Raw genomic sequence first — 25,964 nt, 5'->3', positions numbered from 1 at the left:
TTATAAGAACACCTGCAGAGCATTAGAACTAACATTATTATTGTTACAGATGCATCACAGTGTGACGAAAACTCAGGTTTTTGGTATATTTAGCCCGAATTTGGATTGGTCTTATTCAGTGTTGTACACGTTCCACTAAAACAGGAACGAAAGCTCGTTCCTCGTTCCTTCGCAATCTTGGAACGAGTTCCCGTTACAAGTTCCTTTAGCGTGAAAGGAACTCGTTCCAGTTACATTTGGAAAATTGGAACGTGTCGTTACATTAACGTTACATTTGAATTTTTAATCAAAATGTAGTGCTGGATAACTCTGAGGTGAAATAAAGTGAGAAATTTAAAGCTAAATTGAGCTACATATAATTTACGAATTTGACATTGCCAACAGTAGGTTATATGTAGATAAAATGAATCTAAACAAATGCTCCTAGACGAAATTTTTAGAGACCACTGGTCAATACTACAGACATATGTCTAACTGCAACTTTCGTGCACCTCTATTACAAGTGCAATACATGGGGCACTTTACACGTCATTCTTCAGATTCGCCGTCAGAATACTGCGCTTCAGATATTCAAATAGAAATTCCCACATATGCACCAATATAACTAAGTTTCTGGCACAGGAAACTACATCGAAAAGAACAATACATAGGCGCTTAATGAGTGCTGATTCAGTATCGCAGTGTGAATAATGTCCAGGATACATAGTTGCACCTTAGGAAAGTCCCTTGTTCGCACTCAGCAAGACTTGTATTTCGATGTTGGTATCCGACTAAGCAACCTGTTTTCTCGTCAGCACTTTGTTGGCAATGTTGAATACCCGATCCATCAAGTGTTCGAGGGTACTGCCGTGTTGTGCACAAATAGCGACAAGTCAACCTTGGTCCTATGGGCGAGGGCAGGCTCAGTGGGCGCAACAAGAATGTAGCGCTGGATGTACGCGTAACGTTTATTGCACGACAGACGTTATCGGTGCGGCGGATGTCGAACTGAACTGTAATAAAAGTTATAGACCGATAGCCGCGGAGACAAGATGCCTGTCCAAACGAAGCCATAGAAGGCAGCGGACAGGCGCCACTGCAGCACCCGCGTCCACTGCGTTTAGGTCCTCTTCCCCGCTATCCACGCAACCAGGTCTCAAAAGACAGATTTGTCGATGGCTGCCGGCCGCATGCACAAGATACTAAAGGGACGATCGAGCCAGCCGCTAAAGACGAGAGAAACATTCCCAGGAACTGGGCCGGAGCTTCGCAGTCGGCAGGCAGCGCGCCAGGGGCGTAGCCAAGGGGGGAGGGGGGAGGTTCAAGCCCCCCCCCCCCGAAATTTTTCAATTTTGCATGTGTATATATACACGCACACATACAAACACACGCACGAACACACATAAAGTGTGGTTGAACCTCCCCCACCCTCCGAAAAAAATTTCTGGCTACGCCCCTGCAGCGCGCAAACATAAACCCAATAAAACGTCGGAAAAGTACGCTGCACGCGGCAAGACGCTCACTCCCAAGGGGTAGAACCAAAGTGTCTCTTCGCCACCGTTACGTTGGGGCCGAAGACAATTCATGCGCAGTGGGAGGCCACCACGCGGGATTTCGGCGGTTAGCACGTCGGTGCTTCACTCATTTTCTTCGGCCTCTGTTGTTGTGATTGGCTCCTCTGTCCCATGCGAGTTAAACACCAGATTCGCGACGATGATTCGCGCCGTTCGAAAACTCCGCGGAACCACGCGTAGGCGCCTCGACTACGGTAAGTCGGCTCCCCACTTTTGTCTATGCCGACAAGGCCATGGGGACGCGCAGCAAAACCGCCCGATCGAATACGCAGCCCCCCCTCTCCTCCTCCCCCCCCCCTCCCGCCCCACGTACACACAAAAGATACTTTCGAGTTGGCTGAACAAAAATGTCCCCGAGGTAAAAAATATTCCATGCCCTTTCCTGGCGGCAGCCTTACAGTGGAGTTCGATGATTATCGAATTCAAGTAAATGTTCTCCAAGGTGTGTCTGCACTCCCGAACGGCCCGTTCCTTTGTTCCTCCCGCGCGTGGTCGGTCTTGACATCGTACGCTTCCCTGCGCCCCCGGCGGCCGCCTTAAAGTGAAAACTAGGATGCAGCATAGCAAAGTGACAGGCGAGCGGTAGATTCTTGTGCCTCACGCGGTCAGCCATCCACCCTGTTCTGCATGAAGTGCTGAGTGCAGGCGCCTGTTCAATGCCGAGGAACGTTTACAAAAGGAACGCCGTTACCGATGCCGTTCCTACGTAAACGTAACGAGTTACCGTTACAGTTCCACCGATCCTCAATGGAACGGTGGCGTTCCTCCGTTCCGCCAAAAAGGAACTAGTTCCTGGAACGTCGTTCCTTGGAACGCCGTTCCGTACAACACTGGTCTTATTGCCTTCGACTACCCGATTTAATACCCGTTTTTGTGGCTGAATTTCTGGCGGTAGTGCTCCAATTGCTCAAGTTAAACTCAGCCATTACATCTGCCGTTTTAATCACAGATTCCCTATCCCTGTGTGCTGCACTTTCTGCTGGGGCTGACTCCCACGTAATAAAGGCGTTTCGTGCACTGGTACCGGTGCATTAGAGAAAAGTACGATTAGTTTGGGTTCCTGGACATAGATGTTTGCTCCTAAATGAAATTGCCGATTCTTTAGCGAAGTCGTCGATTAATGGACCGATTTTACCTTATTTTCCACCATCCTCTTATGTGACGGCTGCGCGATTTCGCAGGCGTAGTATTATGAGTCTTTGCAGACACAGCACTCACAAGTTCCACCGAATATCGGCACTTACTATATCCCTGGCGGAGGTCATATTGTCATAGCCGTAAACTGGAAGTGTCAATTACGAGGCTGCGCTGTCGTGTACCGAAGCTCAATTTCTACCAACACAGGTCTGCTCAGGCACCTTGTCCATTGTACGCATTCTGTAGTGAGCTGGAAACTGTCGATCATTTCTTTCTGACCTGCAGGCGATATACTACAGTACGAAAAAAACCCTTTTGAAAACACCTTTACGTGCTATTGAAATTAATTTATCTGTGCGTGTGATTTCATCTTTTGGAGCCTCTATTTCTGGCTTCTCCAGTGCGAAGGTTTGCGTGGCTGTGCCGGATTACCTCAATGAAAAAAGTCGGTTAACTAGCTAACTATATTACTATCCTTCTGTGTCGACACATGCATATATTTCAAAAATTAGGGTATTGATTTATTTTATTTTATTATCTATTACTAATAAAAAAAGGGCTTTGTTTACTTTTTACACATTTCATCAAGCGCCAAATTTCCTATCAAATTAGTAATGTTTCCATTCTTTAAACTCCCTTCTAAAGTATTAAAACATTTGATAAAACCACTCAATTCTTGGCCAATCCCCCACAGTGGGTGTGAGGCACTGTTGAAGGTGAACAAGAACAAGGACATCATGGCTACACCAGGGCTCGCGGAGGGTGAGCTATCTCGCAATTATATTTTCTTGCGGTCTTACCAGAAGAGCTTTAGACCTGGAACGCGACTGTTTTACGGCCTATAGCTCAGTTGCCACGATCGCCGTCAGCAGTGGCGTAGCCAGGGAGTGACCTTGTAGTCTGTTTGCGATTTCCATTACCCTGTACTTGGTTGACAGTCTTCTGGACGTTTCCTCCACAGTGTGTCCACACTTTTGACGTGCAGATCTCGATGCACTTTGTCGGTGGACATCTTTTCATTCATATCCACAAGTATTTCTCCAAAACATATCTTAAGGCGAAAGCCTTAGATGCCTCATCAAACGCGAAAATCGACCACCAGCAACGTCTGCGACGCCAAGCGAGTGATGCGAAACATCATTAACGCGATGATTTCACCAAATGACGTTAACATGGCGTCACAGATCGTCAAAATTTGTGACGTCATCATGACGTCACAGGACATCGTCGCTTGGCCAAAGGTGGGTAAATCCCGGAGGGGCTGTAAAACCAGGTGACGTGCAGGAAGCTTGCACTGGTTACGATTCTGAAGGCAGTGCAACATCACTTCAATAGTTGAAAGGTTTTGGAGGAGCGAGGAGAATTACTACATTAGAATTAGAATTAGTAATTAGAAGAAAATGAAGAAGATGGGCTTCACCTTCGAGTCATCTTAGGCGAATGCGTAAGGGAGCCTTTGAGTTTTTTCTCTATGCTCAACTTATGTCAAATTACTATGTCTGAATTGCGGAATTACGCGTGAGCCCCAATGGCGACCGGCCCACTGGTCTTCGGTTACCTTCTAACCCCAGCAATGCATTTGTGAGCATTAATACTGGTACCGTTACCCCTGTCTGAACTCATCACAGCGCATCGTATTTATTCTAGCCGGAACGTACTCTTTGAGCACACTGTGGAATTCCCGCTTCCCCTTCACTCTCACGTCGCCCTGGCGAATGACTTTGTACACCTTTTATTTATTTATTTATTTATTTATTTATTTATTTATTTATTTATTTATTTATTTATTTATTTATTTATTTACAAGTACCTTACAGGCCTCGCCGAGGCATTGTGTAAAGGGGGCGATACAAAGTAAGAACAAAGAAAGAACAAATTGGGTTAACATCGAGTCAGTAGGAACAATGCAGAACAACATCAACAACAACAACAAAAAATGTCCAAGTACAAAAACTAGTCATATGTATGTCATATGAGTATAGGGAAGTAGAAGAAATTCAACAGCGTGTTGGACAGATCGAATGATGCGTAGTGAAACAGACTACGCACTGGTTCTTCGTATGTGTGTGCGCTCAGCACTTGTATTGATACATTATCTATGAGTAAGGCTCGCTTTTGAATTGATATGAAATTAGTACTCAGTTAACATCGTCATTTCCAATTTCCCTGTGCTAAATGTAAGACTAGGTGTACTACTTCGTTGTCACACGCGTGGTAGTCCTATCTCTGTAAATACCTCGCAATGCGCCCTGGAAGATACATGTGAAGAGGGAATGTGGCTCTTCAAGCTTGTTGGTGCCACATATTATTGGATTGGGGAAGAAACTAAAGGACATGTAAGCGAGCGCTCGCTTTCGATAAAGCGCTTTATTTTCGATGACCCGGGTTTATAACTATCACTCATCGCATTGCACATGCGTATTTCCCACGCTTGATGGAAGGATAATTTATTTTCCTCACAAGTGTCCAGATGGCTGCCGGCGCACCCAGTGACAGTCGTGAAACCATTTCAGCCTCTATTATTTTACATCACCGCTTTTGTTGGCAATATTACACTGACCAAAGACCGGTTCACAGCCTAGCAATCTGCAACGACATACGACCCAACAATCGCGCAGACCTTTCTTTACATTTTCTTAGCCGTTCATTGATACGGTTTCCTGTTTGTCCTGCATAGTATATACCACAACAAAGAAGGATGCGACAAGCGACTTCGCTAGTGTAATGTCGACTGGCTTCTTGTTCTTTTTGTTACATTTATGTGGCACGGGCCAAGATTTACTTTGATTGCACAACTTTATAAGCATAGCAGAACTGAGTGCTGGGTTAGTGGGCAATACATTGCGACGAAAACTGCGCGAAAAAAAAAAAAGGGGACAAGGAAGGCAGACGCACGAGCACAGACTTGTAACTGAAAGTTTATTGGGAAAAACACACATAAATAAACAACATGGTACAAAGAAACACGTGATCAAGAACAACGTGAATAAGCATCCCAGGTGCAGAACACTCAGCTTTAACGTTAGAACGATGTGCAATTTTCTTCATATTATCAGACAGTTCATGAATGAATAACTATGGAAGCTACATTTTTACGTCACTCAGATGAAGCGACCACACCACAATTACTTGGCGTGCGCGCCTTTCTCAACAGAAATTCGGTCACAGATCAATTTAGATGCAAAGATACCCTGCATGCGAGAAATGTTTGTATTGATAAGGAAAACTAGCTTCTATGTAATGAATGCTGGATATATTGAGCTATAATTTCGAAAACAGATATAAACAACACCCTTTCTGGCAACACTCAAATGCGCGGAAGTATGCGTTAATGGCTTATTCCTACGCTGTTTACAATACTGAAGCCTCTCCTGATCATCGTTCACTGTCTCCCGTGAATAAACGCACCTCATCATAGCACTGTTATAGTTAAATTAGCAATGAAAGCGTTGTCGTAAACTGCTGTCGGGATCATAAAGTGCGGGGGAAAGGAGGGGATATTTCTTGCCATTTGGGAAAGGAAGTCCTAGGAAAGAATATGGTCCGCGAGTGTATGTGAGTACGTTGCATTCATTTTTATGCCCTATGCTTATTATCGGATGTCGTGGGAGCTTGGTTCTGCAGACACGAGAAATATACGTCTCCACAGCTCCACGGCAGACAGTAGACTGTCGTTTGTTCACAATTAACAACATAATAATATTTTCTACAGGAAAAATGCCTACCGCGCGGAATAATAATATAACAATAGCACGAGTGCTACGTAATTAGGTGATCACGATTAGAGAAAGGAATGATCGCACATTGATATTTTCAGGTTATACAGGATAAACAGCGATGGAAAATCCTTGAACATGGGGTGTCGCTGGAGCCGACGTTTCGGCAATGGTCTTGTCATCTTCGAAGCAGCAACTGCCTACCATAGCGCATGTATGTGTATTCTTCATGCCCTCTCCACCAACTAGAACAGAATAGAAGGAGGTGGCAATATACATAGGCGTGCTAAGGTAGGCAGTTGCAGCCTTGAAGAAGACAATACCGTTGCCGAAACGTCGGCTCCAGCAATACCCCATGTTCAAGGATTTTTCATCGCTTCAAGCTTCCATGTTCCCCTGAACTTCTACAGCATAAACGGCGCATTATTAGTGGGCGTACCGGCCTTCTTGGTCTGCTCGGCCTGCTTGAACTTATGGCGCTGCTTGGTCGAATAAATTCTTGCGGCATTAAGACCTTCAAGATATAGTTTATTTTTACACGGCAGTGTTGTCTGAACGCGCGTCACGCTAGGGATCTATTTGACGTAGTATGTTCATTTCATGATGGATCACAGGCACAGTTGCTTTTGCGTCATTGAACCCCACATAACTGTTCATTTCAGATGAAGTGCTGGTCCAATCTCCAGACGGTAAGTATATCACACCGGCAGTGATCACTTCCTAATTTGTCATCTCGATATACCAAACCTAGAATTGTTCTTCCTCGTAGTTTCTTTTTCAGCCATGGCTCTTTAATGAAGGGCTTGTTCGAGCCTTGACGCTAGAGGAGTCTGAGCTGTAAGATAGTACAATACGTGTACTTAGATGTAAACCGAGAAAAATATTTGGGATATGTGAGTGCCGCTTGCGTCATTTACAGAGTTCCCAACGCGCGAAATACCTTTAGACAGAGTGGTAAAGATCGACTGGGTCAATAGAAACGACGCTGGACGTGGTAACACGTGCCTATAACACGGAAATGAACAGCACCAGACTTTTACTCAAGCAGCGTTGGAATTCTGATATGCTGTTTAGCAAGCCTCAAAAGAAGTCGTTGAGTGCCATCGGGCTGAACGCTATGTTGGTAGCTATTCACTGTTAAACTTGCTGCACCGGACGTGGTAGCGCGTGCCTATAACATGGAAATATAAATTCTCCTATAAATATCTTGGTGTACACATCACAAATAACTTAAGTTGGACAACTCATGTAGAGTACGTCATTAACAATGCTAATCGCATGCTCGGCTACTTACGACGTAACTTTTCCAAAGCACCCTCTTCCTTAAAACTAATGCTTTATAAGTCTCTCATACGCTCCAAACTTGAGTATGCATCTGCCATATGGGATCCCAGTCATGCTAACCTTATCACCTCTCTTGAACTAGTACAAAATAACTCTGCTAGATTCATCCTCTCTAACTACAACCGCACTGCCAGTATAACCTCAATGAAAAATAACTTATCACTTATTCCATTGGCTCACCGACGCAAAGTCGCCCGTCTTTCGCTATTTCATAAAATTTTCCACCATCCAACACTTAATAATGACCTCATACTCCGGCCTGTGTACATTTCAAACCGCGTTGATCATCGTAATAAGGTAGGAATCGCGTCATGCCACACTAAGTCTTTCTTTCAGTCGTTTATTCCCCGTACATCTCAGGATTGGAACCATCTTCCCTCAAGCGTCGCAACCATCACTGACTGCAAACTTTTTCACGAAACATTACATAATATTGTATAACAAGGAAAATCTCTTACCTGTACTCACTGCTCCTGTTTGTTTATTTTTTAATTTTTTTCTTTGAAATAACTGCTATTATTTGTATAACCTGGAGAAATGTTGTGTTACCTGTATTCATTGCACTGTTTTATTTTTGTATTTTTCATGTATTGTATCCACTCCCCTCTTCAATGCCATTTGGCCCTGAGGGTATTATAAATAAAATAAATTAACAGCACCAGATATTTACTCAAGCGTCATTGTGCCCCTGTCAAATGTGTGCGCTACAAATTTAACCATTAATACTATACACGGCTGTAGTATGCGGTACCCTCACCCTCCTCCTTTCCGTCCTCCTCACCCTCACTTGCCTTATTCGACCCCCTTGCTACACTGCACTTTACACGGCTAGGCTATGCTCTCCCCCTCTTCCTTTCCCTCCTCGTCACTCTCTTCTCTTTCCCACCCCTTGCTATATTGTACGACACGTGGCAATGCTATGCTTTACTTTCCGCTCCTCCTTTTAAATGCGAATCATTTCTTAGCGAACTTCAGCGACTTTGAGCGTATCCATCCATCCATCCATCCATCCGTCCATCCGTCCATCCGTCCATCCGTCCGTCCATCTATCTATCTATCTATCTATCTATCTATCTATCTATCTATCTATCTATCTATCTATCTATCTATCTATCTATCTATCTATCTATCTATCTATCTATCTATCTATCTATCTATCTATCTATCTATCTATCTATCTATCTATCTATCTATCTATCTATCTATCTATCTATCTATCTATCTATCCATCCATCCATCCATCCATCCATCCATCCATCCATCCATCCATCCATCCATCCATCCATCCATCTATCTATCTATCTATCTATCTATCTATCTATCTATCTATCTATCTATCTATCTATCTATCTATCTATCTATCTATCTATCTATCTATCTATCTATCTATCTATCTATCTATCTATCTATCTATCTATCTATCTATCTATCTATCCGCCTACGACTTTACCCTCTCCTGGCCGTTTCGTTTATGGGATGTGTACCAAAACAGGTATGGCATAACATGGCTGTATGACGAACATAAATGACAGGTCATAACATGAAACTCATGACGTGCATGTCATATGAACGGTAATATTTGCATGCCGCGGTCTTGTTGCTCTTGCGGCCGCTTTGTTAACTTGATAAATACCAAAATTAGTATGGCGTGACGAGAGTGTATGGCAAACATAGGTGTCAGGTCCTAACATGCAAACCATGGCCCGCACGTCATGTACAGCATGATTTACGTGACATGGTATTGAGGCACTCGCGGCCGTTTAATTAAATAGATATTGTTACGGGGGGTTTATTGAGGATTCTACGAGAGCGACGATCGTAGCAGCAGCACGCAGGGCGTAGCCAGAGTGCGAATTGTCGGTGTGTGCCAGTCGATGGCGATGGGTCTCCGTGCTTGCCAATCTTCTTCCTCACAATCACCCCCGGCATGGAGAAGTAGCCATACTGGCGATCTAGATAGAGGTCAGAGGATCATAATATGCCTTGAGGCGGTCAATGTGGACTGTCTCTCGCCCGCGACGATGGAGATCGGAAGATGTCGTAACGGGTTCGACCACATAATTGACAGGGGAGGTTTGCGCAACCACGCGATAGGGTCCGTGGTACTTTGGAAGGAGCTTAGATGAAAGGCCGGGAGCAGCAACTGGAGGCACCCAAAGCCACAAGAGGGAGTTGATAGGAAAAGGGTGCGGAGGGGCTTGGAGTCATGGCGCTGTTTTTGGCGACACTGTTCATCATAGGTGAAAGATCGGGAAAGTTGTCGGCATCTCTCAGCATGCTGGGCGAGCTCAAACACAGGTTGGCAGTCGGCAGGGTCTGGGTGGTACGGAAGAATTGTATCAATCGTGCTGGAGGGCTCGCGGCCATAAAGCAAAAAGAATGGTGAGAATCCGGTAGTGGCTTGGCAGGCGGTGTTGTACGCGTATGTGACAAACGGAAGTACAACATCCCAATTGCAGTGGTCTGAGGCAACGTACATAGACAACATGTCACCAAGGGTCCGGTTAAATCGTTCAGTTAAGCCATTGGTCTGTGGGTGATAAGCGCTAGTAGTGTGGTGAATAATTTGGCATTCAGATAGGAGTGATTGCAGCACGTCCGAGAGGAATACACGTCCCCGATCACTCAGGAGTTCACGAGGTGCACCATGGCGAAGAATAAAGTTGTGTAGAATAAACGAGGCAACGGTTTTTTGCTGTTGAAACAGACAAGGCGGTGGTTTCAGCATACCTTAAATGATCTACGGCAACGACAATCCATCGGTTTCCAGCACCAGTTCATGGAAGAGGCCCGTATAAATCGATGCCGACGCGGTCAAACGGGAGGGCTGAGCATGGAAGTGGCTGGAGAGGTGCTGCGGAGAGGTGCGAGACTGGTTTGCGTCGTTGGCAGGGGATGCAAGAGCGGACGTACTTGCAGACGAAGTTGTACATGGCCCGCCAATAATATCGTCGACTGAGCCGCATGTATGTCTTAGACACTCCACCGTGACCACAATGTGGGTCATTGTGAAAAGTGGAGCACAATTCTTGACGAAGACTACGGGTTACGGCTAGTAACCATGTGTGGCCGTCGTTGTGGTAGTTGCGGCGGTATAAAAGTCCGTCGCGGATATCGAAATGCTGTGCCTGGCGTCGCAGTGCGCGAGGTGCCGACGCTGTCGGAGGGCTTGACAAAAAGTTCAAAATGGTGGCGATCCATGGGTCGTTTCGTTGTTCTGAGGCCATGTCCAGGATGTCAAGCGGCGACATATCTTGATCGCGTGTAGAAATGCTGTCGTCTGAGATCAGGGAAAAACGAGAAAGGACGTCAGCATCGGAGTGTCGGTGGCCAGAGCGATAGACGACGCGGATATCGTAGTCCTGGATTCGGAGAGCCCAACGAGCGAGGCGGCCTGACGGGTCCTTCAGGTTCGACAACCAGCAAAGAGCGTGGTGGTCCGTTACGACGTCAAAAGGACGACCGTAAAGATAGAGGCGAAGTTTCTGAAGAGCCCATATGATAGCCAAGCACTCTTTTTCTTTGACAGAGTAATTGGTCTCAGGTTTTGTGAGCGCTCGACTAGCATAGGCGACCACGTATTCGGTGTTGGCTTCCTTACGTTGTGCGAGCACAGCACCAAGGCTAACACCACTGGCATCAGTGTGAATTTCTGTCGGTGCGCTGGGATCGAAGTGGCGCAAGATTGGCGGAGATGTAAGAAGGCGGCGGAGAGTCGTAAATGCGTGATCACAGGCTTCCGACCAGGTAGACAGTTCATTGTCGCCGTGGAGAAGTGCATTGAGGGGTGCGATGACATTAGCGAAATTTCGAACGAAGCGTCGAAAATAGGAGCATAGGCCAATAAAGCGGCGTAGTGCTTTTAGGGTAGTGGGCTTTGGAAGTCGGATACGGCCCGGAGTTTAGCAGGATCGGGGAGAATGCCTTCTTTGGAGACAACGTGGCCTAATATAGTGAGTTTTCGAGCCGCAAACTGGCACTTTTTCAAGTTAAGCGGGAGGCCAGCATTCTGGAGACAGGTCAAAACTTGATGTAAACTGTGCAGATGAGTCGAAAAATCTGGGGAAAAGACGACAATGTCATCAAGATAGCATAGACAAGTGCGCCACTTCAGGCCGCGCAGGATGCCGTCCATAATGAGGTCAAAGGTCGCGGGCGCGTTGCAAAGACCGAACGGGATTAAATTCGTACAATCCGTCTGGTGTTACGAACGCCGTTTTCGAACAGTCAGCGTCAGCCATAGGCACTTGCCAGTAGCCAGAGCGGAGATCCAAGGAAGAAAAGAACTCCGCACCCTGCAAACAGTCCAGCGCGTCATCAATACGGGGTAACGGATACACATCCTTTCGGGTAATCTTGTTAAGCCGTCGATAATCGACGCAAAATCGTATGGTACCGTCTTTTTTCCGAACCAGGACGACAGGCGACGCCCAGGGACTGTTGGAAGGTTGAATGACACCACGTTGGAGCATGTCTTTCACCTGCTCATCGATAACGCGCCTTTCGCTCACCGATACTCGGTAAGGACGCGGTCGAATGGGCGCATGGCTCCCAGTATCGATGGTGTGCGACACAGTCGTCGTGCGACCGAGCGACGTTGCGTGGGAGTCAAACGAGGATGAGAAAGCTTCGAGCAAGCGAAGGAGCTGGTCGCGCTGCGTCGTCGTAAGGTCGCTTGCAATAGTTGGTGTGAAAGACCGCGGCAGTGACTGAGGAGGCGAGGTCTCTAGGGCGGCCAGGTCAGAGGAGTCTTCCATGATGTCGAAAATTGAAGAAGATGGCAGTGGTTCGGCTCTCCCTAGGCTTTCACGGTGGCGCAGGGTGACTGGTGCGGCCGTTGGGTTTGACACGTACATCACAGAGGTGCCAGAATTGAACTGAAGGACGGCAAACGGCAGTGGTAGTGATCGGCGGCGAAGTAGAAGGTCAGAGGGTGCGAAAAGCAAGGTGCCGTCGTTGATAGAAGTACAAGAGATGCTGACAAGAGCAGTAGACCAAGCCGGTATAACGGTGTCTTTGGAAACTGCGATTTTACAAGAGTCTGTGTGGTCATTGATAATGTCTGGTGAAAACGGAAACAACTCGATTTCGGCGCGGGCGCAATTGATGATCGCATGATGCGTGGAGAGAAAATCCCAGCCTAATGTTACGTTGTGAGAACATGATGGCAACGCAATGATAATTCGATGACATAGACGACATTCCGTATGACGACATGGGCTGTCCAGAAAGTGGTGTCGTCACTTTTCCGATCCGGCGGCAAATGCAGGCATCAATTGCTGAAAGAGCAGCGCCAGTGTCGACAAGGGCTAGCGTCCGTGTTCATTCTATGGCGACATCAATAACGTTCGTCGGGGAAATTTGAGGCCTTACACATTTCGCTGGCACCGCAGTTCTTGCCTCCTGAACTGCGCTAGTTAGTTTTCCTGGCGTAGAGGGCTCCGCCGTCGTTGCAATATATATACCAAAATTGGTGTAATGAGACATGTATGTATGACGAACATAAATGACATGTAGTGCTTCATCCCCAGAGGCGGCGGAGGAGGCATCTATTGCTCTAGCACTTACCATTCCAAATTATTCGCTTATCATCAGTGACTCTAAAACTGCCATCTACAATTTTGGAGCGGGTAGGGTGTCCAAAACAGCCCTCTCCCTCCTCCTGGCCCATCCGCCGCAACAAGATACCGCTTTAATATGGACTCCCGCGCATGCGGGCCTTGCCGGTAACGAAGCGGCTCACGCCAGCGCCCGAGGATTTACGGTCCGGGCGCAGGCATTAGAAGAGTCAAGCTCCGTTTCCACAACGGCTCCGTTTTTGCTGCGCGGGATCGCCTTCTAACATTTCACGACATCTGCAGCCACCACCGCCTCGGCCGTTTAACCTTTCCGCCGCTAATAGCTAAAATCCCCGCGCAGGCGCGAAGTGCTGTGGCGACAACTGCAGACTCGCACCTTTCCCTCTCCTCACCTGCTTCACCTCATGTACCCCTGTCTCTACCCGTCCTCTTCTTGTAAATATTGCTCCGCAACGAAGGCCAATCTCAGTCATGTCATGTGGGGATGCCCTAAGCACCACCTTCCCCGTCTCTCCGAAACATATTAAATAATGAGGAGCAGTGGGAGGCTGCCTTGCGCAGCTCGAAACCCGACGTCCAGGAGGCCATCCTGGGTTGGGCAGAGAAGGTTGCGGAGGACTACCGTGTGTAGCAACCTCCCCCTATCTCTATCCCTTTGCCCCTTTCCTTTCAAAAGGAAAAATAAAGTTTTTACCTACCTACCAGGTAGTGACATGAAAATCGCGAAATAGGTGTCTTGCTCGTGATGCGTTCGCGGCCGTTTCACTAGCTTGACATCTACCAAATTTGATATTGCGCGACGTGACTGTATCACGAACAGGTGGGAACATGAAAATCGTGACATGCATGACATATACTGCATGTCCTACATACCGTGTTCATGGTGCGCTCGCGGCCGTTTTCGCTCGATTGATATGCACCAAAATTGGTATTTCGCGACGCGACTGTATGATGAACATAAATGACAGGTGGTGACATGAAAATCATGACATGCATGCCATGTACGGCATGATTTACAAGTCATGCTCATGGTGCACTCGCGGCAGTTTCGCTTGCTTGATGTGCACCAAAATTGGCATTCCGTGACGGGTCTGTATAACAAACATAAGTGACAGGTATTAACATGAAAATCATCACATGCATGCCATGTACGGCATCATTTACATGCCGCGCTCATGGTGAGCGCGCGACCATTTCGCTAGCTTGATATACACCAAACTTGGCATTGCGCGGCGTGACTGTATGAATAACATAAATGACAGGTATAGTAACATGAAAATCGTGACATGCTTATAATGCACGGCATGATTTACATGGCACTGTCTTGGTGCGCTTCCGGCAGTTTTGTTAACTGGATATACACCAAAATTGGCATGGCATAATATGAGTACGCGATGAACATAACTGACAGGTCATGCATTGTATATACCAGATTGTACATGCATGATTGTACATGTACATGGCTACTGGCGGCGCTGACTGACGCTCCCACGTTTAAATGCACACATATACCCTATAAAGTGGACGGGGGGATGGCCGCCGCGGTAGCTCAGTTGGTAGAGCATCGGACGCGTTATTCGAAGGTTGCAGGTTCGGTCCCTGCCCGCGGCTAGCTATCTTTTCGTCCACTTTTCCTTCTTCACAATTACCTTACATTTATTACTAAAAACATCCCCTATACTTTCCTTGGCGTTATTGTCTGTTAGTTCTCATTAATATTGTCTGTAGGAAAGGGTTTTATGACGTAGGGGACAGGATTTTCACGTTATTCATGTCGTGACCAGACAGTCATATTTGACAAACCTTTTTACCCTCCCAGGGACAATTTTGGTCTACACCCAGCTAAGGAGGCGATCACGAGAGCACCTAGACCTTGGCGGCTAGATAGATATGTACGTAGATAGAAACTCTCAAAGTGCCTTGGGTTCGCTAAGAAATGCTTCGCATTTAAAAACAGAACTTGCATTCACTCACTGCTGAGCAACTGTACTTCCTGCGTGGCTCCGGCAACAGCAGCGTAATTAGAGGGGCCGGGTGCCGTCGCGCTCGTCCTGTTTTGACAGGGCTTTACTTGAAGGCCCACACCTTTGCACGTGCCGCGCTCTCGACGCTCAGTTTGCGTTGACGCGATAGACAGCACGAAGGTCGCTTCGCTCGTTGCAGTGACAGCGCTTCCTTGCGCCAGTGTTTTATTGAGGTACGCCATGTCAGATGCTAAAGGAATTCGTATACCAATCCTTTTTGTTGCTATCGCATTCACTGCTTCGCCCTTGCCGCAAAATTTACATTTTTTATTATTTTTTAACGATTTGCGAGCTTTTCTGTTTTTCTTCCAGCTGTGGACTGGGATCCCGCTGACGACGGTAAGGAACGGTGCTGATGCATCTGCACAGGCCGATTTGCCGGAGACGATTGACGATTTTGACATAAGCTAAAAGACACCGCTTTTGTGGATGGTGAAGTGCATAGACCGCGCTCATGATCCGCGCAGCCGTATCGTCTAGTGTACGACCAAATAGGTGGCTAGATAGCAGTACATAGCTGTTAAATCAGTACACCATTGCCGCATGCATCCGGAATCCTTAGCCTACTAATAATGCAGGTATTGTATTCACACACTCGACGAAATGGTTACAATCGTGGAAAGAGTTTAAGTACCAAAACAAGCGTATTGATTTTGTGGTTACGCTACCCGCATTGACAAACTTAGGTATTGAGCTAATCATTTATGCTAGCTGCGACCATTCTATAGAAAGTTCCATTCTGTATACACGTTTATTCTGTACGAGAATTGAAATAGAGTCGCGTAGATTGCTCGTCATAGTTAATATTGATACCAATAGATTTTTGTTAGCTTCTAGTCTCTGGGTGCAGACTTACGTTTCCAATTACGCGTCCTGCACGACAGCCACAAACGGGGTTTAGTTGATGGTTGGAAAGATTTAAGCGTAATTTATTTATGTGAAGTCTAGTCAAATTGCAGCAGCCCAGACACGTGCTTCTAACAACTCATTGAAGCTTTATCTTCGGATTAATTCAAGGAAGACTTAAGTCTAGAAGCGCAAATATAGTCATAAGGCGTTGTTTTTGAACCCGCATGAACGATGTTTCAATTTTCAGATTGGCCAGTGCCTTACGACGATGACGAAGCGGACGAGCCTGAGGACGACATGGGGATGCCAATGATAGGTGGGACAACGCTACGTTTATAAGCTGCGAAGGCAAACAGTGTGCTTACTTTCACTGCTGGCCTACGCGAAAAAAAATTGTCAGAAAAATTCCGTGCTTGAGCGCCGTTAATCTATGCTTGTTCTGCGATAGCAGCAACTACCGCGGCAAGCGTGCCGCGGCGGTGTCCCGCGCGGCAAGCAGCGGCACGCTTTGCAAATTCCTCTTCGTATTGCAGGCGCGGGCGTCGCTTGACATAAGCTGAGGTCTCGAGGCGCGCGCTCCTGCCGGCTGACTGACGCGCAGGGGTGCGCGAGAGAAAGCAAGCCAACACTGCGCATGTCCGTTGCTATGACAATGCACGTGCGAGGAGGAAGAAGAGGAAATTGACATTGGTTGAGCTCGAAGGTCAAACGCATGCATCCGCGCATTTTTTGGGCTTGTGCCGCGAGAAGTAGAGCTATCGCTCTAAAAGCCTAAACATGCCTGTGAGTTGTTGATGTGAAAGCTATAGCATGTTTACTGCAAGTATTTTTCTCCATAGTTGCGCTAGTAAAACAAATTCTGTGAAAAGAGATGGGCGGTTATTTCAAACGACTGAAATCAGTATGCGGTAAAGGCACATCGAAAGCATGTTGAAGCTTACTGGGAAAAATTAGTTTGACGGCAAGTAATATGTAAAAGTGTAGAAACCTGGGCGCGTTGGTGCGTAATCATTTCGGGAAATTTCCAGCACGCACACAACAGACGATGGCGTGAGGAAACTCATAACTCAGTTTGTTGGTGAATACACACAGACACGTAGAGTTCGCGCTTGTTTGTCTTCTTTCCTCGCGTCCTCGTCTGTTGTGTGCGCGCTGGAAATTTCCCAAACTGGGTAAATAATTACCAGTGCGCGCGCTCCAAAGTGTAGCAGTATACGCTAAACCTAATTATAGAATTGTATCTGTTCGAGATCAAAAAATGTTTTGGAATATAATTGAAATGAGTGGGGAGACAGGCGTGCGACAGAAACTGCCGAACACGCAGTTTTCTCTAAATTGTTTAAGGGACACAACATTTCGTGGCGTACATAGCTTACCGGACTTAAACCCGTCAACGTTCATATATCGTGTATACCAAGTGTGAAGAGGGAATGCAGCTTGGAACGTAATTCATATTAACTTTGAAATTCTTCCGCGTAATACAGCGCTATACGCCGCACCTCGCGACAATGACGTCACATAAGGTAGCGTAAAGGTGACCCCCAACTTCCGCGACCTCAGCACTGCAGAAAAGCTCCGAGCTTGCGCAGGTAGTAATAATGGCATCACAGTCGCCATTGGCCTATGGCCGCGCTTGCGCCAGCCGACTGCGGCTGCTCTCGAGCCCGTGCCTTGGTCCGTGCCCGCGGCGAACGTGTGGAAACAATGAAAGCACCTAGAAAGTCATTGTCACCAGATGACGATGATCATAACGACGACGACAACGGAGATGATGATGGCAACGACATCGCGCAGCGTATGCGGCAGGCGGTAGGACGCGAGCAGACGATGCAGGTAGCACGGAAGTGCGTCACAGCGCTGGGTGCCACGTGGCAGAGTTTATTTACTCCGTTTCACACGCTAGATGGCGTTAGTTGAACCCGGTGGTTTGTCGTTCACGGAGCTTTCCCAAACCGAAACTGAGACTGGTCGGTAATGCACAGACTAAATAATTATCTGTGGCGCGCTACAGCAAGTGATGTGTCGTGTTATGACTAGCAGGCCACGAGTAACATACACGCTGCAAGAAAACGCCAGACAAACTGTTTTGTGCCAGGTGCCCCCTCAAGGTCGTAAAACGAATTCGTTTACCAATACCTACATATCTTTTTAACTATAACTAACGGGAAAAAGAGACACAAAACTGCGCTGAGGATGTAGAAACACTACCGAATCTTTCGAAACATTGTCTTCGAGTGATGAACACTGGCCAACCAGAGCATTTTCTAGTGCCGCGATAACAACTTATATTGCCGAAACGTCGTCTCCACAGCAGGATATTTCATTTTTGACCATTATTGAGGCACTTAGGTTATGTGCAAGAGATCAGAAAAGCTGGCGGAACGGAGAGCTGTGGGTCAACAATGGTGTGCAAAAGATTTGTGCCCCTAATCAAACCATTGCCTAGGCATTTTTTTCGGCGCCCATATACAACCTTACGATAAGGCAACCCACAGACTATTTCTAAATGCTAGGTTTTACATATAGTTTAGGACTGTTTTCAGGTGCGAGTCATGTCCATTAAAATTGCCCAAATTAGAATTAGTCAAATGTGGCGATAACAGCTTTGTCAATATACCATACTCCAGTACGTCATAAGACAACAGAATATTGTTTCCGCATCTTTTGATGGCTGCATGGTGTGTGCTTCTGTTTAAAAAAGAAAAAACAAAGAGAAGCACAGCGCCGCTTCTGTCAAGCATACCTCGGCGCAAGCCAACGTGGCTATCTGCTATGTTCACGCATAATATTGGAAAAAATTATATATTGTCCGTCACAAAATTCAGGCGCCTCCGTGGAACCATGACGAGCTGTTTTGAAGTGAAGAATTTGGACAAGCACAGCTAACGCGGTTGCAACAATATGGAGACGGAGAGGGGCTTTTACTTGTGATATTCAGCAGGTTTCTTCCGTGGCGGCTGATTTAAATAAGCAAATTCATGCACCTGAGAATTCACGAAAAGCAAGAACAGTTCTGATGTAAGCTTGGTTGAGAATGACATGACTTCTCAAAAGATAGGGCTTCCTCGTTGACATAAGAATTCTTCTTAATCCGGTGATAGAACCCTCCACGCTGCCTTACCGGGGGCGGTCGCCCTAACAAATGAGCTCGCCAGGGCGGCAGCAAACGGCAGCGCAAGGGCGCATTAGTCGAGAGCTCGACGCTCACGGAGAGTGGCAAGTAAATTCTACCGAATTCCGCAATGTGGAGTGACTGTTCTGATCGCTTTCTCCACCTGAACAAAGCTTTTGTTTCCCAGAAATAAGTATGGAGTTCCTTGTACCCTTTCATGACCTTCCTTCAAGTTAACTGTCGGCTTCCGTAGAACCGATTTTGCATATTCAGTCGTCATCTGATTTGAAGTTACATAACGATGATATACAGATTCATGCTCTTGGTTAATGTTGCCTTGTGCCGCAGGATATCCGGACAACGCAGAAACAAGTAAGTACGCAAATCGTGCTCAGTGCCACATTTGAACTTCGCCGCGCTGAAGCGACAAGTTGTTTCGGAAGGGCCTTATGAATCAGGAATGTCTCGTAATGATTTGTGTCATATAGGACTATGATCGGGCCGAGCCCTGTGACGTCCTTTAGGCCTTTGCAGAGGAGCTGTAAATAGCACAACTGCTTGATTTTGCGGCGCCCGTCCACGAACTGGAAACCCACGTGACACCCTCCCAGTGATCGATGATGTCACATTTTGACGTTATCATGCGATGTCATTATGACTTCACAGATAATAGGTTTTGTGACGTAATTAGTATGTCACACAATGACGTCACAGCATAGCGACACATGACGTCATCAATGGAAATCGTCGATCGGTCAAAGGGGGGCCGATCGCGGAAGCAGTTCAACACCGAGTGATGTGCAGAGACCTTCGATGGAGCGGTACGCCCTTCGTACACGTTTCGCCACGCCAGTCGAGTCTAGGCGCTGGCAAGTACGGCTCTACCGCGCATTGGGAGAACGTGCGCGGTGCAGCGCGCATTATGAGAAACGCCGATGAGAGCAAAGATGGAGTACACCCTTGTAAAGCTGGCAGTAAGCCGCCCGTTAACAAAAACCCCTGCTGCGTCGTTGTCATAGCGGATGGATGGATGGATGCTATGAGCGTCCCCTTTAAAACGGGGCGGTGACATGTCTGCCACCAGGCTCGAAGAAAAAAAAGGAAAAAAAAGCTTCCTTGTTTCATGTTGGCCTAATACCTTATCTACATTGATTAAATCTATGCTGTTATACCAAAAAAATTTAAATTAACGGTCCATCTCTCTGCCTCTTAAGGCAGAATGACCCTATTTTTCCCCCATTATATATTTTTGTTCTTTATCTCTACTTTTCTGCCACCAATACTCTAACCGTCTCTTACTTATTTCTATTGCGGACGTGTGCAGCTTTCCATTGTCCCTAAAACCCAAGGCTTCATGTAGACTCGTGCCCACACGTATACCTGGGTGAATAGCGCCACATTCAATCAGTACATGTTCCATCGTTTCCTTAGTTCCCCCGCAGCATGTACATTGTTCTTCTTCGTTACTGAATCTCGCTTTATAACTACGCGTTCTAAGGCGGCCCGACCTTGCTTCAAACAGTAAAGCGCTTCCCCTTGAATTATCATAAAACCTTTCCCTCCTTATTTCGTTTTTTCCCTTTCGGTAGTTACTCAGAGCCGGCTTCTTTTCCATTGCTGCCATCCAATAAGTCCTCTCCGCCTCTCTGACCTTCCGCTTAATGCTCCTTGTTGCCATATCGCCCGCACTACTAGCCGTATATTTACTGGTGAGCCTAGTTGTCTGAATCTATGAAAACATCTATGACACGCTTATGGAATGACCCTAATTATCGCCAAGAACGTCTTTACAGACTTGACTCTGGTCGTGCTTTTCTGATTCCATTCCGGTTAAGAAGAGACCAGGAAACATTACTACATAGATTGCGGCTGGGTGTTGCGTATACACGAAGATACCTTTTCAAGATTGGGCAGGAGCGAAACCCTAACTGCAGTGTGTGCCACACGTCTGAGACTATTCACCACATCCTGTGCGTGTGCCCTCAGTACGCGACCGAAAGACAATCACTTCAGTGCGTCATAGACCGTCTGGACTCCCGACCTTTTTCGGAGGAGAAGCTTTTGGGTGCTTGGGAGCATGCAGACCAGGCCCAACGAAGTTTAAAGTGCCTATTGAGATTTCTAAGTGATACAGGTTTAGATGCTCGTCTTTAGAGCATGTGCGGCATAAAGACTTTTGCGCGTGCCCTGTCCCCGTGCAAAACAGTGTGTACAGTGACTCATTTGCCATACCGTTGTCGCCTATCATCACACCTCCCTCTTTCTCTTTCTTTCCCCTTTCCCCTTACCCCCGTGAGGAGTAGCAGGCTAGAACCCGCTTTCCAGGCCGACCTCTCCTCCTTCTTCTCATTAAAAGCATCTTCTTCTTCTTCCTAGTTCTTTTTCTCCACTGCGTGTCAACGCTTTTTCTATACAAATACCTGAAAACCTTCTCTGCCCATCTACTCTTCTTCATTTTCCTCAGCCTCTCTTCGAATCTCATTTTGCTCTGAGCTTCCCTCACTTCAAAGCCTGTCCATCCCATATCACCCTTTACAGCCTCATTTGTCGTCTTCCCGTGAGCGCCCAACGCGAGGCGGCCCACCGTCCTTTGATTTACATCCATTCCTGATTGTACCTCTGACTTCATGCACACTACTGAGTTCCCAAATGTAAGCCCCGGGACCATCACACCCTTCCACAGCCCTCGAAGCACCTCGTACCTATTGTATCCCCATAAAGCTCAGTGCTTCATAATTGCAGCATTCCTCTTTCCCTTTGCTACCGATGCTTTCTCTTGTACCTCCATATATCTATCCCCCTCATTTACCCATACTCCGAGGTGCTTGTACTCGCTTACCCTCGGTATTTTTTGGCCCTGTATAAAGACCGCATGGTCTTCGTGATCATTGAATACCATCAATCCACATTTTGTTGCACTAAATCCTAGTCCTAGAGCCTCACATTCCCTTCCGCATATATCTGCCAGTCGCTGTATATCATCTTGAGTGTCCGCAAATAAGACAATATCATCAGCATAAAATAGACCTGGAAGCTTCTGCTCAACCATCGTGCCAACCTGCTTGTGTGACAAATTAAATCCAATGTTGCTACCTTCCAGCGCTTTTTCCATCCTCACCATGTACAGCATGAATCACAGCGGGGACAAAGGACATCCCTCTCTCAGCCCCTTGCTAATTTCAACGCTGTCCTTGCTACTTATTCCTTCCCATTCTATACAAACTGTATTTTCTCGGTATATTTCCCTCAAAAGCTGTATACAGTCGTCACCTACGCCCACTTCCTTCAGTATATCCCACAAAATTTCCTGATTAACGTTGTCATACGCCCCGGTAATATCTAGATAAGCTACGTATAAGGGCCTGTTCTCTATTTTCGATATTTCTATACACTGGGTAAGAACAAACAGATTATCGTCTAACCGCCTGTCAATTCGAAATCCATTCTGAAGTTCTCCCAAAATATCATTTTGTTCTACCCACGCTTCTATTTTTAATTTTACTGCCTGCATCGCCAACCTGTATAGCACCGATGTAATGGTTAGCGGTCTATACGAGCGAATGTTATCCTTTTCTCCCTTGCCTTTATAGATTAAGTTCATTCTACTTTTTCGCCAACTGTCTGGTAGTTCCCTCTCCTGTAAGCACGTTTCTACGGCTTTCAGCAGTGCTTCTTTAGTTTTATGTCCGAGTTCGTTAATGAGGCTGACGGGAACCCCATCTAAGCCCGGAGTAGTGCGCTTAGGAATTTTTCCTTCGGCCTTCTTCCAATTGAAATTCTCTAGTACTACATCTTCATCGGTTGCACTCCTTTGCGTACTTTTACACACCGGGGGAATCCCCTGGGCGACCTTTTAAACGAATCGGCTGTTATCTTTCGGATGTAACCTAGCGCTTCATGCCCTTCCAATTGATTTCCTCCTTCATCTACCATATGTTGTTGCATTGTGACAGACTTCCTACCCAGCGCTTTTAGGTGGCTCCAAAATATCCTAGGCGCGGCCTTCTTCTTTTCGCGAATCTCTGTCATCCAGCGTTCACTTTCACCTTTAATTTTTGCCTCGACTAATTTCTGCACAATGAATTTTTGCTCTAACTATATTTCCCATATTTGGTTGACTTCGTCCTGTGGCCGCTTCTCCTTTTTTGCTTGTCTGTGCTCCCGTGATGCCTCACGTCGCTTCTCGATCGCCTCCCGGATTTCTTTGTTCCACCAACTTTTTGGCTCTCTCTTTCCTTTCCAACAAATAGTGTTCGTCTCTTTTTCCATTTCTTTCGTGAGTACATGTAGCAGCTCACTATACTTCCAGCCTTTGCCTGGTAGTTCGTCTACTTTTTCCTCGACTCTTGCGGCTATATTTGTTATTTGTTTGTCATTTAGATACAAGCTGCCAAACTTTGATTCTATGTTCTTATTTTCAGTTTTATATCCCATTTGTAATATTATGCGTTTATGATCACTACCCAAGCTGTTAATGCCTTCCTCGTCTATTCTCATCTCTCTAAGTTTGTCATATATTCCTTCTGTCATGAGACAATAATCAATATTCGATTGCCGGTTTCCGACTTCCCACGTGATCTGCCCCTCACACTTAGGCCCCACGTTAACTATCTCAAGACTACGTTGCTCGCAGAGATCTAGCAATAACTTGCCATTGGCGTCTGAATATCCGTCAAGGTCATGAATGTGAGCGTTGATGTCCCCTAGAAGGATTATTTCGGCATCATGACCAAATTCTTTAATATCGGTGCTTATGCATTTCACTACCTCCAGATTCTTTTCTCTGCAGTTATTCCCTGTCCACGAGTAAGCTACACCTAGCCACGTTTTCTTTCCACCTACTGTGCCCGAAACCCACACGTGCTCTGAACACGTTTGTTTCACTCTATCCAATTTTGTTCTGCTATGAATTAGCATTCCAACACCCCCACCTCTCCTTTCTGAGGTGATCCTGTTACATCCTTCCCAAATATTATTGTCAATATGTGGTGGCTCTTCCAAGTCTCTAAGGTGTGTTTCTGTAACCGCATAAACACCTAGCTGTTCCTTGCTTAACTGCTCCTCAATCTCTAACAATTTGGCCTTTTTTCTGCCACCCTGCTTGTTTATGTAACTAATTGCAGCACGCGCCTTCTCCCTTCTTTTACCTTTTCTCTGGTTTTTCGCTATACTGCCTGTCAAAGAGTCCCCCTGGTTGTTTTCCTCATTACAAGCTACCCTGGGGACCGAAGGGCCCGAATGCCCCCCAAAAAGCTACTGCGCGTCCTGCCAGTCGCCAGCCCACCTCATGACCAAGCCTCTTATCGAAGTGAACTCTGTCTCTTTGGAAACCGCCCCACCTGTGCACTTCCCTGTTTATATCCACTACCTCGAAGCCCTTCTCTCGACTAATTCGCCATATCTCTTTGTTTGCGTCGACAACCGCTCTTTGCAAGTTGATATTCCTCACTGGTACTTCCGGTATTGTGCATACCACTATCTGCACCTGAGGGGAAATGGCGCGCATGTCATCGACCCCTTTCGCCAATGTGGTCGCTAGTTCGGCTGATTCTTCATTCAAGACGTCGCTTAGACCTCCCGCGATTATCACGAGGTTACGTCCATTAGCCTTAGTTGCGAGTTTTGCGCTAGCTTGTCTCATCACTGATCCCAGCCTATGTCCCGGGAACTTCCCTATTAAAACTCGTTTGTCGCCTCTCACCCTTTCCTTGACTGCTTCTTCTCATCTAACTAAATTCGAGTCCCCGGCGATTATCACGTGCTCCGACTCTTCTGCTGGACCGACACAGCCGACACAGCTGCGCGCCACCTATGCTAAAGATAGCCAAACCGCCGCCGCGCCGAGGAGCAGCCGCCGCCGCAACGTCGTCATAGCAACCACCACAGCTTCTTACACCGTGGCTCAGGGACAGCGATTTCAACGCGTTCAGAGTGGCGAGCTTTGAGCGTATTCCGGATTCTCTCGTCACACATTCTCCCGGCTGCTGCTTCTTCGTCGAAGCCGCATGGATCCAATCGCCGCCGGCGTTGTGATTCCCGTGCTGCAGCATGACGAGCTGAAGATCAACTAGCTTCGCTGTGCGAAGCTTTGCGCAACTTAGTGCAAACTTCCCGCATCTTTTCTCTCGTTCCGTCGAACGCACGCTTTGCTGCATTGCTCTGTGCTGCGTCTAGCGACATCGCTGCTTGCTATGCAGCGGATACATAGCGCGACGCAAGCTAGTTTAGGAGTCGGGTTTTAGCTTTCTGACAGCAGCAGTTGTGAGTCTAAGTGGATTTCCGCGTTCGTTCATTACTCTGTTCCCAAAAAATAACACCGGCGCGACCTTGAAAAAACCCTGCGCAGGCAAAAGTCGCCGTTTAACCTTCCAGCCCATTCCCGCGTAACATAGCCCAATTCGCTCTTTTTTCGTACAACCTATTATCACAACAATGACCTTCGTGAGTAGTTTTTCGTATTCCCTCCCTCCATATCATCCACGAAAATGTTCCTTAATTTTACTGCATGCTCCTTATTTAGAACCGTAACCTACACGCATGCATTTATACCTATAACACAACCTCCGAATGTAATGCCACCACAATCACCAACTGCAATCACCGATATGTCGCCTTTTAAGTTTCTTGAATAACATGTTTCACTTTGCTTG

General features: G+C 46.7%; 1 protein-coding gene across 1 annotated transcript in view; it reads left to right on the top strand.

The window, feature by feature from the left end:
• The first annotated feature begins 3,427 nt into the window (after window positions 1-3,427).
• The window catches only part of LOC125757421 (histidine-rich glycoprotein-like), a 41,778-nt gene continuing 19,241 nt past the window's right edge, over window positions 3,428-25,964 (top strand). The window contains exons 1-5 of the mRNA XM_049413013.1: window positions 3,428-3,452; window positions 7,069-7,095; window positions 15,666-15,692; window positions 16,450-16,518; window positions 19,663-19,686. Of these exons, the coding sequence (XP_049268970.1) occupies window positions 3,428-3,452; window positions 7,069-7,095; window positions 15,666-15,692; window positions 16,450-16,518; window positions 19,663-19,686 (172 nt within the window). The remainder of the gene's footprint in view (window positions 3,453-7,068; window positions 7,096-15,665; window positions 15,693-16,449; window positions 16,519-19,662; window positions 19,687-25,964) is intronic.

Source organism: Rhipicephalus sanguineus, chromosome 2 (genome assembly GCF_013339695.2).
Source record: "Rhipicephalus sanguineus isolate Rsan-2018 chromosome 2, BIME_Rsan_1.4, whole genome shotgun sequence".
NCBI lineage: Eukaryota > Metazoa > Arthropoda > Arachnida > Ixodida > Ixodidae > Rhipicephalus > Rhipicephalus sanguineus.
Note: the sequence above shows the minus strand (reverse complement) of the source record. Positions and strands in the feature narration are given on the sequence as shown.